At 30.6% G+C, this 15966-nt stretch overlaps 2 protein-coding genes across 6 annotated transcripts in view; one reads left to right on the plus strand and one right to left on the minus strand.

The window, feature by feature from the left end:
• Positions 1-10239, minus strand: part of LOC116426405 (serine protease inhibitor 88Ea) — a 23450-nt gene extending 13211 nt beyond the window's left edge. The window contains exon 1 of one of the 2 annotated variants that reach the window (XM_031975288.2): positions 10023-10239. In XM_031975288.2, coding sequence (XP_031831148.1) covers positions 10023-10043 — 21 coding nt within the window. In that variant the 5' untranslated portion in view covers positions 10044-10239. Of the gene's footprint in view, positions 1-3707; positions 4014-10022 lie in introns of those variants that run through there. The other variant, XM_031975289.2, reaches the window with a different exon arrangement.
• On the plus strand, positions 4261-15852 carry LOC143175118 (uncharacterized). 4 transcript variants are annotated; one of them, XR_012999771.1, is made up of 3 exons: positions 4261-4511; positions 12537-13236; positions 13735-14142. XR_012999771.1 is itself a non-coding variant. In XM_076372427.1 (3 exons), the coding sequence occupies exons 1-3, from the start codon at positions 4473-4475 to the stop codon at positions 14653-14655; spliced, it is 309 nt and encodes a 102-aa protein (XP_076228542.1). In that variant the 5' UTR covers positions 4261-4472; the 3' UTR covers positions 14656-15852. The 4 variants fall into 4 exon arrangements, 2 of the variants coding, with proteins under 2 accessions (XP_076228542.1, XP_076228541.1); XM_076372427.1 differs by lacking the exon at positions 13735-14142 and adding an exon at positions 14647-15852 and having other exon boundaries at positions 12537-12797; XM_076372426.1 differs by having other exon boundaries at positions 12537-12797.
• The last annotated feature ends 114 nt before the right edge of the window (positions 15853-15966 follow it).

Consider the following 15966-nt stretch of genomic DNA (forward strand, 5'->3'; position numbering starts at 1 on the left):
TCATCTTCGCGACCCGAAACAGAAACAACTAAGGTAAATTTACCAATAATTAACCAGTTAAGCGCATAAGGACAGCACATTAAATAAATATAGGTATATTAATATTATATTAAAAACAGACCATTATCACACACACACACACACACACACACACACACACACACAACCATTATCATCAGGCTATCAAAAATCTCATTTCTTTATGACTTCGCAAAATGATGTGCAAATTTTGCTAAAATTTCATTTATATATTAAATTAGGAACTATAAAAGTGTCCTGAAATTTGTTTAGACTTTTATAGAACTCATGACAATGAAAAATCGAACTTGAATGTAAAAGGTACATATTACTGGCCATGTTGATGGATAATTATATTGCCGGTAATAAATATAATCAATATAAATAAATATATTATATTATAATAATTATTATAATAATAAATAAGCAGTTATATATATATTTATTATATTTATTATAATTTCATTCAATATATTCCACAAACATTTATATTCATTATAGTTTACAAATTTATTTATTATTCATATAAATATTTATGTTTATAATATAAATATGTTGTCCTCATAGTTAGCGGGTAGTTACGGAAATATTTACATCAACGTCGACGTCCTCGCCAACAAACGATAATGGGAAATCCCATGTTGTGGCGCTTAATCGCCTTTTTAAAGGCAATAAAGTCAACGAAAGAAACAATACCTGTCCTTCATGGTCCGCAGAAGACATAACATGACACAGGAAACATTGTAAATGCACTTTTGTTATGCGTGCGAAAATGAACTTTTAAATGCCCTTTTACCTGATGAAATTCTTATAAGTTTGATATCAAAAGTTTCCTATAATTCATTTCTAAATAATAATAATCGGTATTACGTCAGTCGTTTGAGTATTGAGATGGTTAATAATGTATAAAATGTTACTAAAATTTTGTTAAGGAATAAGAATAATTAATAAAAGGCAATATGATGATAATACTTTACAATAATTGAAATCAATTTCATATAAATATATATTTGAATTAGGTTTATATTTATGTATGAATGTAATCAGTGTAAATTATGTTTATATCTCGTATCAATTAAAATCAATGAATATAAAGTAATTGTTTACTGTATATTATTTCCATTATGAAACATCATTTTAATAAAATCTTGAGAGGTAAATATTATATATTACTAATAAAATACTAACACAAAATATCTTACTTAAATTAATTATAGTAGAACAGAGAGAAAATAGAATAATATTATATTCCTATAGAAATAAAACGGTCTGTTCATCTTGTTACGACAATGCAAAAACAACAAGAACGTTGAAATGAAATCAACAGAAGGAAAGACTACGCATCGTATTAATCTTATCATGAATGGACTTCTTAGAAAGGCGAGGGTCAGGTCATGTGCTGAACAGAATCTTTACGAATCACGCAAAACATTCGTACAAGACATTCAAATTTCTGCTCGTTAGACAGATTAATTAAAAAAATTAAAAATTAAAACATTAAAAACTTAAAAAGTTAAAAAGATTAAACATTTTTAGATGACTTCTTATCAATGTGTATTAAAAATGACAGACAGTTACAATTATAAATATTATATAATTCATCTGAATCTCTTGCGAAACCTCAAATATTTACTTGCATTCAAATTCAATGTTCATATGAATTTTATTTTATTCAACACAGAGACAGATGCAATTATATTCTAATAACATAAAAAGCAGAACGACCAATTAAAGGTTTAACTTGAAATTTAATTCATATATGAGTATATACTTTGAAATCCTGAAATAATTCATTAATTTTCTTTGTTAGAATGCTCAGTCGAAAGAAAATTTCGTTGTGTTCTATTATTATATAATCCTCAGGTTTGTCAACAAATCATTAATTAAGTCATTAATTATAATGTAGACTACAATCAATTCCAGAAAAAGTGGCAATTTTCAACTTCAAAGATACATCATGTTTGAACAAGCTCCTAAAATCAAACCACTCAAAATTCCCAGCATATCATAAATCTAAATCCTACCCTCCTAATATCCTCTAATTTTTGTCTTACATATTGGATCAACATTTACAGCCAAGCCACAATTTCCCAGAATAACAATTAGATACATAATTGAAGACACGATACCAGATACAATTATATACACTGGAAAATTCCATTCGATTAAAACGATGCACCTTATATCCTCTAAGATGCTGCAAGAAACGTGTCCTTTGTTTTGAAAATGCTCTAAGTCATTTCAAGTATCAAAAATCATATTTCCCTATCAATTACACACAACATTACACAGTTACAATAAATTCTCGTTTTTCAAAACTAAATATTGTTGAAAATTTGTTGCATAGTATAAAATATTTTTAATCTATTCGAACACAAACGTTTAAATACCTCGAAACTAAAAATATATAACTTAGTCCAATTTCAAAATATACAGCACATATACAATATTGACTTCGTTGTTAATTTATGTATATTTTTTTGTTAGTCAGTTTCAAAAGAATGTCGTCTGTACCTCATCGAGAACTATTGAATATTTCTGGTGAAGAACTTTCGACTGCAAAGGGTTAATTTTCTTGTGATCCGCTAAAATAACAAAGCAGTTTCGCAGGAAAAGATCAATAACGATTCGAGGATCCTTCGTAAGAACTCATTAAATATACGTTTGTGCAGATTGAAATATTTAAATATCTAAATTATCTTTTAGATTAAATGTTTAATTATTTACTGAATTAAATTATTTATTTTTTTAATTAATGGTTCTGTTAGGTGAAAAATAGTATTGAAAGATGCCTTTGACACATTGACTACTGAGGTCTACTTAACCGGTCTACATGTGTTAGCCCTATACCCTAAAACCAGTATACAAGTCATGTCTCCTATTGCATTATAAAGCAATAAAATAACTGAAAGTACAGGGAAAGTTTCCATATTCTCCATCGGTAGTCAACGTGTTAACCTGTTAACTGTGGAATTTAATTTCAGAAATCTCTGACAATGCTTGCAAAGAAATCAAATAATGAAGTGTATACTCGTCTAACACAGGCCAAATGCACCTATAATATATTCTAACGAACAGCTAAAGCAACATGAAGAAGAGTTATACGTTTATCTGAAAAACTAAATAATTTATTGTTGAAAGAATTAATATCATTTTAATTATAAGATGACGTATATACTCCTCGAACACAGTTAACCCTTTGCCCTACAATATTATCTCAGACTCGTGAAGATTTCAAATAGAATTTAACAAACATAAATATTATTCAATTCGTTTCTGTTATCAATGATTATATACCTTAGATCACTCGTCGACAAAGAATAAATTTGTAACTTCCTCTTATTCTCAATAAATTATTAACACGTTGACTGCCACAAAAAAATACCAGCATTTTACGTATCACTTGTTCCTTTGTAGCAAAGATAAAAAGGAACAAATATTAATTATCTGCTAGCACAATTCTTACGTTACACTGTTATCTATTTATTTATTTACTTATGAATTATAATTGTTTTCAGGTCATTTCGAAGCTCCGGTTCCATGGGACCACTGTGCCAATGAAAGTGTTAATAACAAAGTAGCTATAATCGATCACTCTTTAGAAAGAAATGATAGAGCAAAAAGTTAACTGGTTAAAATCCAATGATCAAACTCTAAAAGCCTAAGCTGCTTGCTCCGGCGTCACTCACCGGTATGAGGATCATTCTCGCTGAACCGCGTGTAGTTCGTCGTTGCGCTAGGCGTGCGTCCCTTTTGCTGTCGTTACCTATCGTAGCCTGCCGGCTGTCTGATCACGCAGTGTGAAAAAGAAAAACGTCCGATTAACGCTCGTAACCGAGTCGAACTGAGTGCACCACAGAAAAGCGGAGAGACGTGATGCCCGACGAGTAACTGGCCGTGTCCCCACCACGGTTTTACTCACGGGCCGGTGTCACGTTTACTCATCAGGCACGAATCCTTCGGCGCGCGCGCGGCCGTGCCCACCAGGTCGTTACTTCGCTGGAAATGCCCGACCGTAATGGTTTCATTGTCAGGAAATCCCGGACGGGGCCACCGGTGGGAGCGAAACACGTCATAGTCGTAAATCGTTGATACGATTGTCGGCTAGAAACCAATGAACTTTCGTCTGTATCTCGGAAATGATGGGAGATACGGGCCTGCGTGATGAATCGGTTTGTAACCACGTTCCTCCTCTATGAACAAGCCAAATCTCGCCAAGATTGCTTCACGCAGTCACGAACAGTGTCGTTTAGAGCGAGTTCCGACGTGAACGTCAATGAAATAGCGAGGTTGAAATTTTAGGTCATCCCGCGTCTATCTGGACAAGATCTGGATACATTCTTTCCCAGAATTGAAGAGGATGCTCAAAGGTGTTCGTTTCAAGTTGGATAATAAGGCTGACACCAGTGACTTCGTTTGTTGAAAGTAGAGCAACAGGATTTTTCGTTTGCGGAATGATGGGATTCGACCGCATTTACAAGAATCTAACGAATGTAATGGCGATTATGTACATAATTGAATGTGGGTTTTGTAGCTGGTGTGTGGAACTTTCGTTTCCTTTTTGTTTCGCTTCGATAGCTGCATTCGTTCTCGAGATACAGACGAAAGTTCATTAATGGATAAATAAGTACTTAGCAAAAAAGCTTTCAGGCAATGTTTCAAACCATTGAAATGACTAATTACGAAAGCACATGCAACGATGCCTAAAGGAACGCTAAAAAGGAAGTACCTAAAGAACCTAGTAAAGGGCCTACCAGAAAAATAAACAATACAGAGTAACCTCGCTGGATGTTCCATCTTTATGATATGTATATAAATGTTATAAAAGTTTTCCAAATGTCCAGACAAATTACAAAAAAAAATTGGGAAAAAAAGGAAAATTAGTTTTCAACCGATTCTTGTTGATTTTACGCTGCCCATGTGATTCATGTTCAAATGATCCGAGACAAGGCGCGATGATCAACGTGTAACGCATCGGCGTTGCAAATAATTGTTACGCTGGCTCATTATGCGGTTTTTTAACACACTTTCTTACTTTCTCGATAATAAAATCCTGGAATTTTTGTATTTGATTTAGGGATAATCGAATAATTGAATTAGTGAATTAGAAACTGTGGAATGTCATCTATGTTTTGTACATTCTTTAGGAATGAAAGTAACCATTCATTGAATGCAAAATGGATAATGCTTATTTCCTATTTCAGAGTTGTGTATATACTTTTAACTATGAATTGATTATAAAATTAATAATTATCTAATCGCATGTTTATTCTTGTTCTCTGGTCAATAACCGATTACTTAGTGTTTCATGGTATGTCTGGACAAAATGGCTTTCTTACTTCATGGTAGGTTCTTTATATTTATTAATTGGAATATTATTTTGATTATATGGCGTATTTGTAGATATAAACACATCAGTACAGCATTTTTGGATGCCATTGCTAATAATTTGTGCAATAACGCAACCTTTGTAGCTGAATCATATAAATTATGATGAAACCAACTTCTAAATTTATTCTGATACATATTTACTGTGTGATTCAGTTAAAAAACAGATATGTTTGTAATGATATGGCTACCAAGCCTTGAAATTTTACATTCCTACTGTTTTTAATGGTTCTAGCGGTACAAAAAATTCTTGAATTCTCTATTTATCAACAGAAGTAAGTGATTTATATAATTTCTGTAGACATTTCACAAATTAGTATGCAAATTAAACATGATTTCCTTATAAATATCTTCCCTCTATATTGGACAAATTTCTTTTCAACGAACGAACCAGTTTTTAAAATTTGCAATGCAAATCCAATCTTGAAAAGGAAAATATATCTGAGTCTTCATATCCTTAGGAATGAAGCGAAAAAAATTACTTCAGGCCAATCAAGTTGGACATTACATAGCAATCACAGTAACTCACGAAAATATCCAAACACTGCATGTAAAACTGTCATCACTTCGAATTGTTGTAACTTTTTGAAACAATCGTACAACAATCCGGCTAAACATATTTTAAAGTGTCAAGCTTCAAATTTTATAATTTTAAATCAGTTTTTCGAAAGATATTTTTACATCATCTAACAAACAAAAATATGAGGATACTTTTCTCCTTCTAAATTGTGAAAATTCAAACATCTCTAAAACCACTGAAAAATATTGTCCATAACTAAACCCATCATAATATTAAAGATTAAAATCTCATCTTTACAATGGATCCCCAAAAATGATTATATTTCTTTTCACGAAGTTATCACCAAACTATAGATCTTTGTGCAAATTCAAATTTTTCAGAACATAATTAGGAAAGTAGAATTACAATAGAAAATGGTTTTCCCTAACGAACATTATAGAAATCATTACACTTATTTCATATAAGCAACGTACCGTGTAAGTATTGTACAATTTTATACATTCATATAACATTCATAAATATTTTATGCAATTTTACACATCTGCTCAAATAATTTTACACTTCCAAATTTCCAGTAGATGCATAAAAATCTACAGTTTAGGTGTTATAAGGTTCAAAGTGCCCACAGTCTTTCACAGTACGTTCGAGCAGTTCGAGAACCGTCGCACCTTTGATCAACGATTTCGGCGATAATAACCTATCGCAATCGCTGGATCACATTGACTTGCATTTCCACGTTATCCGAAGTTGTTTAGAATGCGTGAGGCAATTTCTCTGGTCCCTTCCGGATTTTTTCCTCGCCGCTGTACGAACAATCTGATATTCGTCTTTGGCGCAGCGCCAGTGAAAGCTTATCGAAACGCCTCGGCGTTCGTGAATTTTCGAATCGCCAGGTCGAAATCATTGACTCGGATCATTGACGGGTCAAACGTGGTAACGAGCAATTAAACAGAACGCTTCGAGCAACGTCAGAGCCAATTAAGCGGTATTGCGTCACCGTCTGCGATTTGATCAACGGCCAACAAAAATCGGCTCACTCTTGGCTCTCGAATTTGTCTATTCTTTCCATTTCGGATGAATCGAAGAGTTTTTTTTAGAAAACACTGTGAGTACTAAAATTGGGAAATTTTGTTTTTCATTGTGCCAGTATACAATTAGTATACAACTAGTAATATACAGGTAGTATACAACTAGTAGTATAAAAATGTTATACAATTAATAGTACACAAGTAGTATTCAGTTAGTAGTATACTAGTGTAATTACACAGTTTAGTAGTATACAATTTCAGCACAATTTTCCTTTCTGTAAGAAGTCACCAATAACACTAATAACTCTAATAGATAATATTATTATGATAGAACGATGTAATATATTCAACGTAAATCGCATTAACCTATGAAACGCCTTCTTCGATTAGAAGGAACATTTTTATAGGATAAATTGCCTTTGAAATTTCGTTTTAATCGTGAACTCTGTGGCAAGTCAAATTACTTTAATGGAGATTGATATTTCATTATACGTAACTAAAAATTGCACTATTAACTCTGAACAGGATTTGTAGAATTCTTTTTGATTCATAGTCTTTGAAAGAAATTTAACACTGGAACTACGGAGCAATTGAAATGACTTAATTCTATTTTTTTATCAAAATTAGAACAACACATTTCTCGAGATTTGAAGGGCCTCTTATTCTTGTATCTATACAAACATAGAAATTTATTTTACAATCTCTCGCACAAGTGTCCTCATAATTTACATACTTGCAAAATAAAAATTCTGAAATGGGTTGATTTAACCTGTTTGATATTTCTACTATTAACCTGCTTAGAAACAAAACAAATTTAAAGGGAAAGAAAACAAAGATTTGAAATACGTAAATAACTTTGAACAATTTATTCAGAGTTGATTTACTATATGAAAATATGCTTTAACAAACATCGAACTGCAGTTACGAGCCTGAAATCACCGTAATTGGCTTAACAACGTTTTGTTTTCAGACCCCATTAACCATGCTGGCTGAGAAAGATGAACTCAACGATCTGTTATATAATCTATCTCTAGACATAATTGTAGCCGTTTCGATGAAAATCAGAAATAATCACCAGGCTACAAATGAACCTTGACGATATTTTAAATGCAAGAACCAGTTTGTCTGTCCAATATTAGTTCCATCGTGATGCGGTTTCGTAATCATTTTTATAGAGGAAATGGTGATCTCATATCTAACATTCTTTTTTATCGTATTCAATTTGACATGCCACTCGATAACTCAAAGAAAAGAAACTTAAAATTGATTCATTTCCAATTCGTATTTCTATGATTAAATGTAATTGTTATAAATATAACGCTGTGTTTTAAATTTCAGTAAATCAGTTTTTCCCTGTAACATAGTAAATGTTACTTTTTTTTTAATGGCGTAGTAAGATAAGAAAATTAGTATTCATGTAACATTTGTCTATTCAACTGCTAGCAGAAAATTAATCATCCATATCGTAACGTATACGTCGTTTGCAAATACAGAGTATAGATACTTATTATTTTGCATTTACTTTCAGTACTAGGTATTCATTTTATAATCAATTCATTTTCCTATACCATAATATTTTTTCTCCAAATTATATATTAAATTTAAATTTCCGTCACGTAGATTGAAGTATTAAAAAATCAATTTAAAGGAAATATTAGGTCGTCTCATAATTCGCGGTTTATTTTTCTACCATATATGTATAAAAATATGAAAAACAGATAATTCCAATTTGTATTTCTTTTTCATGGAGATAAATAAATTACAATGAATGTATTATGTCTTCACAGGACAGCAACAATTAATTATATTACTTTCTAAATGTTATACATCCAGTTGTTACATTGTTATTGTCACAATATTTTTTATCATTGTTTATTGTAGAAAAAATATCATTTTAGAAAAAAAGAATATATATGTATATATAGAGAGAAAGATACATTATATTCTATATATTTAGAGAAAATAATATTTTATTAAATATAAAATTCTTATAATTTCATAAAAGTTTAGTTACCCGAGTCCTCGTACCGCTTTGTGATTACAAAATGTAACGTGAAAAGTAGAAACACGCTGCAGCACGAACTTCTGAGACGACCTAATAGAATAGATAGGGTCCTTGTTTTGTAGTAATAATCCTTTTTGTGAATTCGCACGTTTGTAATTCTATGCGCGAACACGTTTACTATTCTGAACGCGAGAGACCTTCCTTCTAAACTTTCTGACTCTATGATTCAGAATTAAGTGTGCATATTTTTCTAATTCTTTGACATACTGTATTGATTAAATAAATAATAGATCCGTAAATAATTTTTTTACCGAACCCGAAAATAATTTTTAAAACAAAAATTTAATATTTGTAACATTAATTTAGCAATAGTGATTGTTGACCATAATAATTAATTTAATTCATTAATACTGGTAAAACTAAATCAGAATTAACATCCAATTAAAGGAAAGACATTATTATTTGATTGTGATATTCAGAGTGGACTGACAATCATAGCACAAATAGAATGAAACAAATTTTTTAGTTTACAAATACCATTAAAACAATAGAATAACTTTATATTCTACTAGTTTATTCTTAAAAACATTATAATTGAAAATCAATCTGCTATTAAAAAACAATTCAAGAACTCAAATTACCTGACATCTTCATTTCGAATTACAAAACTATAAACCTGTTTTATCGATAATTGACACAAACACGTCATTTTATTGCATTTAAACCAAATACATAAACCTAAATTTTTTCCGTAAAATAACAAAAACAATAATAAACTATTCTTAATAGAATTGAACAAAATTCAATATTACTATTATATTAACCTACATGTCTCTATAATACAAAACTGTAATTAAAAACAACTACAACTTTTCAGTTAAATTAACTACGAACTTATATATATATATACAGAGTCACATATTTTCATTAACATACTAATGTTCCCAAATTCCATCCAGAAATAAACAAAAAAAAACCAACATTTGGACACAACTTTTCTTTAATTAAATTCAGAACTTTCCAAAAACAGTTCAATACGATGAAATCTTTAATTATTACTTACCTGCATATTTCTCAAGAACATCGTTAGAAACCGAAATTCCTACCGCTAGAGTCCAAAAAGTCCTGTAAAAGTCTTATTGTCAGAAGTCTTTACAGAAACCAAAGTAGAAATTACGTTTTTCAAAGTTCACGTTCGATATTGCGACGCAATCGACAATGATTCACGGTTGTTCTGAAGCTAAACGTGCCGCAAAGGACTTGAAGAAGATGCAGCTTCGATCCTCTTTTTCATATCCATTTATACTCGGACACAGTTGCGTGAACCCGTGTTTCTGCCGTACGAAATATGCGTCGCGCTGGGAAAATCCCAGCAGCGTCGTCGATTACCAGGACCTGTATATCGGTCCACGTGAGTTTTCTCTCGTCCGCTTTGTCTCGTCGCATCTCCGTAATCGGAGCTCTTTGTTAATCTTTTACGGTCGTCGGCCGACACGTTCCCAGAACTTAATGTTTACCAATAGTACTCCCGCATGTGCGGAGCAACGTTTGCCGATCTCTGAATTATCTGGGGGAAAAACACTGATTTCATGTGGGTCAACCAGTCTTTTTAACCCTTTGCGCTCGAGAGCTAACTCTTAGTCAGCACTTGATTTGATATAACAAAATTGTAAAGTCTCCTATATAATATTAACCCCTTGCTATACAAGGACAGGTGAGACTAGCGACAAAGATTTCTAGATTATTCCAATAAAAATCATTGTTCATTATCCGTTGATAAAAACAGAAGTCTATTTTGCTATTACCGATTTATCATTTTCAATGAATGTTTTTCCCAATTGTTGATAATAAAATGTTGTGCGAGTTTAGTAACGAAAGTAAATAATACGTTAAAGCGTTAAGCTTCGCACGATGCATCTATATGTGAAATATTGAAATGAAACAGCTTTGATTCTTAATTCAGGTATTTTTTCCCATTAGTAAGTGCCAAGAAGGTCTAGATAAAAGTGTCTATATCTTATCGAGAAGTGTTGAAAATTTCTAACAAACGACTTTTGAGTACAAATGGTTAATGTTCTTGAGATTCACAGAAAAGATTGATCACAATATCGCAAACCCTTTATGGAAACTCGTTAAACATGAATTTATACAGATTCAGATTTTTAAATGTCTAAATTATTTGTTAGATGAAGCCTTTAATTATTTATTGAATTAAAGTATTTATTTTTTTAATCAAAGATTCTGTTGGATGAAAAATGGAATTGATACATGTCTTTAAAATCTAGAAACCTTTAGTTCTAAGACTTTAGATACTGAAATGTGTTAATGTTTAAATATTCCTACCCTGTATTCATAGTCGAAGTTGCAATTATCGGTGAGAAGAATTACTTCAAAATACCCGCAGGCTATAATTTAAAACCACACCACAACGGCTTTTCATAAATCAAATTCATGTATTCCCGATTTCTTTCCAATTACATTGAATCTGCTGATTTGTATCTTTTCAAGAAGAGATCCTTGGTGGTTAACCATTAGTATCATATGTTCAATTTATTACCGATAACAATGGAACAATGCAGTCTATTAAACACTTGACATTTATCTTTTTCCTTGTATTCACAGTGTATATTGGTTACAATCGTGACGATTGTTTCATTCCTCGTAACATATTTAGCGAATTTCATGCGTTTAAAATAAATTCAAATGAATGGAATCTATTAAAATAGATAACTTGATAATCTGTGAAATTGATATTGCTAATTTATCAAATTGACAAAATTAGTAACGAGAGAAAGATTTAATTTATATTACAAATTTTTTTATTGAAAGTTTGTGAGAATTAATCTACAAAATTTGAAACTAGCATAAAATCTGTGATGTGTTAATATATACATAAATCGAATCATTAATAATTTGCTAAATTCACGTACTTTATATTTTGAACAAATTTGCATCTTACATATCAACAATGCCTAACCCAGTTGCGATTTAAAATATGTAGAACATCGTGAAAACGTTTTGAGCAAAAGCCTTTAAATAACAAAAAAAAAAACTAATTTATTGAATTAGTAAAAGATTATATTTCATACATGACTAAATATTTAGTTAAAAGTAAAAACAATGAAAGTCAAAGCAACTGACTTCTAAAATTGATATTATATTATTTTAAAAGAAAAAGGTAGCATATGAAACACAATATTTAATAGTTTGTATAAATTTAAGAAGCTATTAATAAAGAAGGAAATGTCAGAAAATTTAATAACGTTCCTATTTTTAATCCACCGGAACAATGTACGAAATAAAACTTTCTTTAAGTTTCCCAAATTTATTTTTTAAATTATTTTCCACAAACATCCGGGATTTGGTAATACTTTTCTGTGTAATATAATCTTCTCCCAAGAATCATAGATGCTGAAATACTTCATAGAAATCGGATGTATTTTCGTTTGCGCGGACATAATTGTGTCCGTTGCTCCCACGACAATCTGTCGTTCAATAAACCGCCAGGTGAACGCCATTTGTCCTTGCAAAATCTTTGTAGAACTGTTGAGAACTTGTAATTTTTTTGTGATTTCAGGGTAACGAGAATTCGGTCGAAAGACGAGCTATTAATCAGACAGAGATATCAGAATTCCCAAGATTCAATAACAGTACGTCGTTGAAGATGTTGGACGACATCACGGCGAAAGTGTGGAAAGTATTGCCAATCGTTGAAATTCCACAAACCTGGGTACTCGAGTACTGCATGAAGTACACGGAAATATCTGAGCAGATAGAAAAAGCCAGTATGCAATGCCAATATGGTAGCACTGACTGGGATTGCACATTTATCGAATTGGTAATGAATAATAAAAGTAATTGTATTTTACCACAAAGTAATAAAAATTGGCAATGAATAGTAAAAGTAATTGTATTCCACCATAAAGTAATAAACATTGGCAGTGGATATTAAAAATAATTATATTCTATCATAAAGTAATCAAAATTGATAATGAACAATAAAAATAATTGTATTCCACCACAAAATAATAAAAAGTGGAAATTAATAATAAAAATAATTATAAAATGGTCGATACTGTAGCTGCAAATACTTGCATGTGGTACTTACACAATTCAGGAAGAAGATTCGTTATTATATAATGAAGGAAAGGGTAATTTTTGGCACTTACACTACATCAACTATAATTTTTGGAATTAAAACAATTTATCTTGGCAACGGAATACGAAAAATAAAATTAAAAAGGGTTGACACAGGCAATTGGAACAAAAAGAAGGAAGTAGGTATTCAGACGCATGAACTATGATGATATTTTAACGACACATATATCTCCATAATAATGTGAACAATAATAACCGATTTCAACAGAACTGTTGAAGGAGTTTGGATTCCTTTGCAATCTGATTATCTTACATTAAACTGGTTTAAAAATCAAAATAAAATTCATTCTGACAAAATAATACACGTAATAATAAATTTCTTGAGTTAAATGTCCATAAAATAATTATGAAAAATCAAGATACTGAATGTTTAACTTTTGTTCCAATTGAAACGTTAAAATTAATTAGAACAGCGCAAAATAAATTAATAAGAGAAACAATCATCATAAAAAAAAGTTCTATGTTTAATAAAATAATAAATACTAAATTACATTTCGAAAATTACTTACTCAAATTAATTTTCATTAAATAATTAATTACTTACTTAATTACTTACTCAAATTAAAAAATTTAAAAATACTTTCACTAATTTTATTTTTTTCACAATAATGAGCCAGGGAGGAGGACGAGACGATTTTAACATGGGAAAAATTGTCACCTCGTTTCACGAAATCTCGGATCAAAGTTTAAGGTCGAAGCTGCTTCGAGGTGCCGGAATTTGTGCGAAGTTATGGCAAAAATATAAAAACGTTCAAAAGCAAAGGCTAATCCTAATGCGATTAATTGTACATGTGAGCTGATTGATAAACGCCAAAGAATAATTCGAATAAATATTGTACAAATAAGAGCAATTCAATATTCACTGAAACCATGTTTACTTTCTAAGGCAAACAACAGAAAGAAAAGACATTTGAAAAAGAATCAACGTTCACGAGGTTCGAAGAGTAACTGGAAAAAATCAAAGAAAAAGAAAAAGAAGAATCAATTTAAAGAATTGAAAAAAAAGAGATTAATTGCCAAAGAGGAGAAAGAGATACGACGATCGTTGATAAGCAAAATTAAAGATCTCGAAAATAAAAGTAACTAATAAGTACTATTATTGAAAAAAACAAAAATAGAAACACAAATTTCAAATATTAATCGAAAAACTCTTTTCTTTTTTAATTCATCATTAAAAATTAAATTATTGTTTTTCTGAGGTTTTATAGTTAAAATATTTCATGTTGATCTTAATACAATTATTTTGCTGGTTAATACTTTGCAATTGTAAAATCACTGTAATTATTAATTCTTAATTTGTATAAATCTTATCTTAAAACTGATTCGTGATTTTTATATATTTTACGTTAAAATTGATTCTTAATTTTTATATATTTCATTTTAAAATGAATTCTTAATTTTATATATTTTTATAATTATTTGATAGAACTTAAACTTGTTTGTACATCAAACAAAATTCTAATTGATTTCAATGGTAGAACGTATCTAATTTTTGCACTAATTCTACGCTATGAATATTAATTTTACAGAGCGTTTGAATCCTGAAGAGAAAAAAGAACTCAATCGATTACATTTAACGGTGACGACGAAACCTAAGCACAATTTAGAAGAATATCCTTTAACGAAAGAACGCGCGGAGTTATCTCGACTCCAAGAAGTCGGATTATGCTTATCACGAGAATCTGCTAAAGCTTGCGAATCCGTTGTTCTCGATGCTGTTCACAAACTGATATGAGAGAATCGTAAATTGAAGCCATAAATTTCAAAACAGCACAAGTCAACCCATTAACATTTCGAGAAAATCAATTTTTTTTCATCTTTGTTCATTCATTCATCATCTATTTTATTGATTCTTGCTGCAAACATTAGCTACACGTACATATTTATTACGTGTAAATTTTTAATATTATCAAATAAGTCTGAGTAAGCTGAAAACGGTTAAATCAATGACTGACATGGATAACGTTTAAAAGTGAACTTGTGCTGTTCTGGAACTCATTTCAATTTCAAGTACAACGTGAACTGTCTCACAAATTTTTATTTCGTTCTATTCCAATTTCATTCTGATGACAATAAAAGAACGAATAACAACAAAATTCCAGACTTGATAAATATGTGTATATGATAAAAATATTGTGCAGTTCTCAATGATAATGTGCAAATAAAATCCTAGAACGTAAAGTCAGTTGTATTCGTGTCTTTGAATATTCTCACGGTTGTAAATATTACCACTGTATCGGTTTCATCGTGTCGCGTGTGTTTTCTTGACAAGCTTCGTTGCTTTCATATTACAATTAGTCGTGCCAGAGGAATATCAATAAATCAAGCAATTTCATGAATAAAATTTTATAAAGTATTTGAACTAGTTCTATAATGATCGTCTCCGCGCGAGGTACGAATATAGTTTACATTTGAATAGTTTTATGAAAATTGAAAATCTAATATTAACGCAGGTTTCCTGATAATGTTATCAGTAAGTGGTATTTTTGAAATTGTAAGTGGACTTGTTGAGTACAATAACGCAAACATTGACATTGATAAATCAGACAAGAGTCTAGTCGAAGCTTATCCTATACTTGTACCGCCAAATATGGTAAATATAATACTCGGTACCATTAAATCTTTAAAGCATGGTATTACTTTTTATTATTTTTTTCGTAGAATATTTATAAGGCAATTACATTGCAATGTACTCATAATATATATTTATCTACAACAAACACGTGAAAACTTTAGTTGCTGGAAGTATTATTCATTAAAAAGATAGAAAAATATATTTTTTTTATTAAAGATTTTGAGGCTTTCAATAGGCATCGTATGATTCTCACCTTGGATATTAGATGCAAACC

Source organism: Nomia melanderi, chromosome 12, assembly GCF_051020985.1.
Source record: "Nomia melanderi isolate GNS246 chromosome 12, iyNomMela1, whole genome shotgun sequence".
Taxonomy (NCBI): domain Eukaryota; kingdom Metazoa; phylum Arthropoda; class Insecta; order Hymenoptera; family Halictidae; genus Nomia; species Nomia melanderi.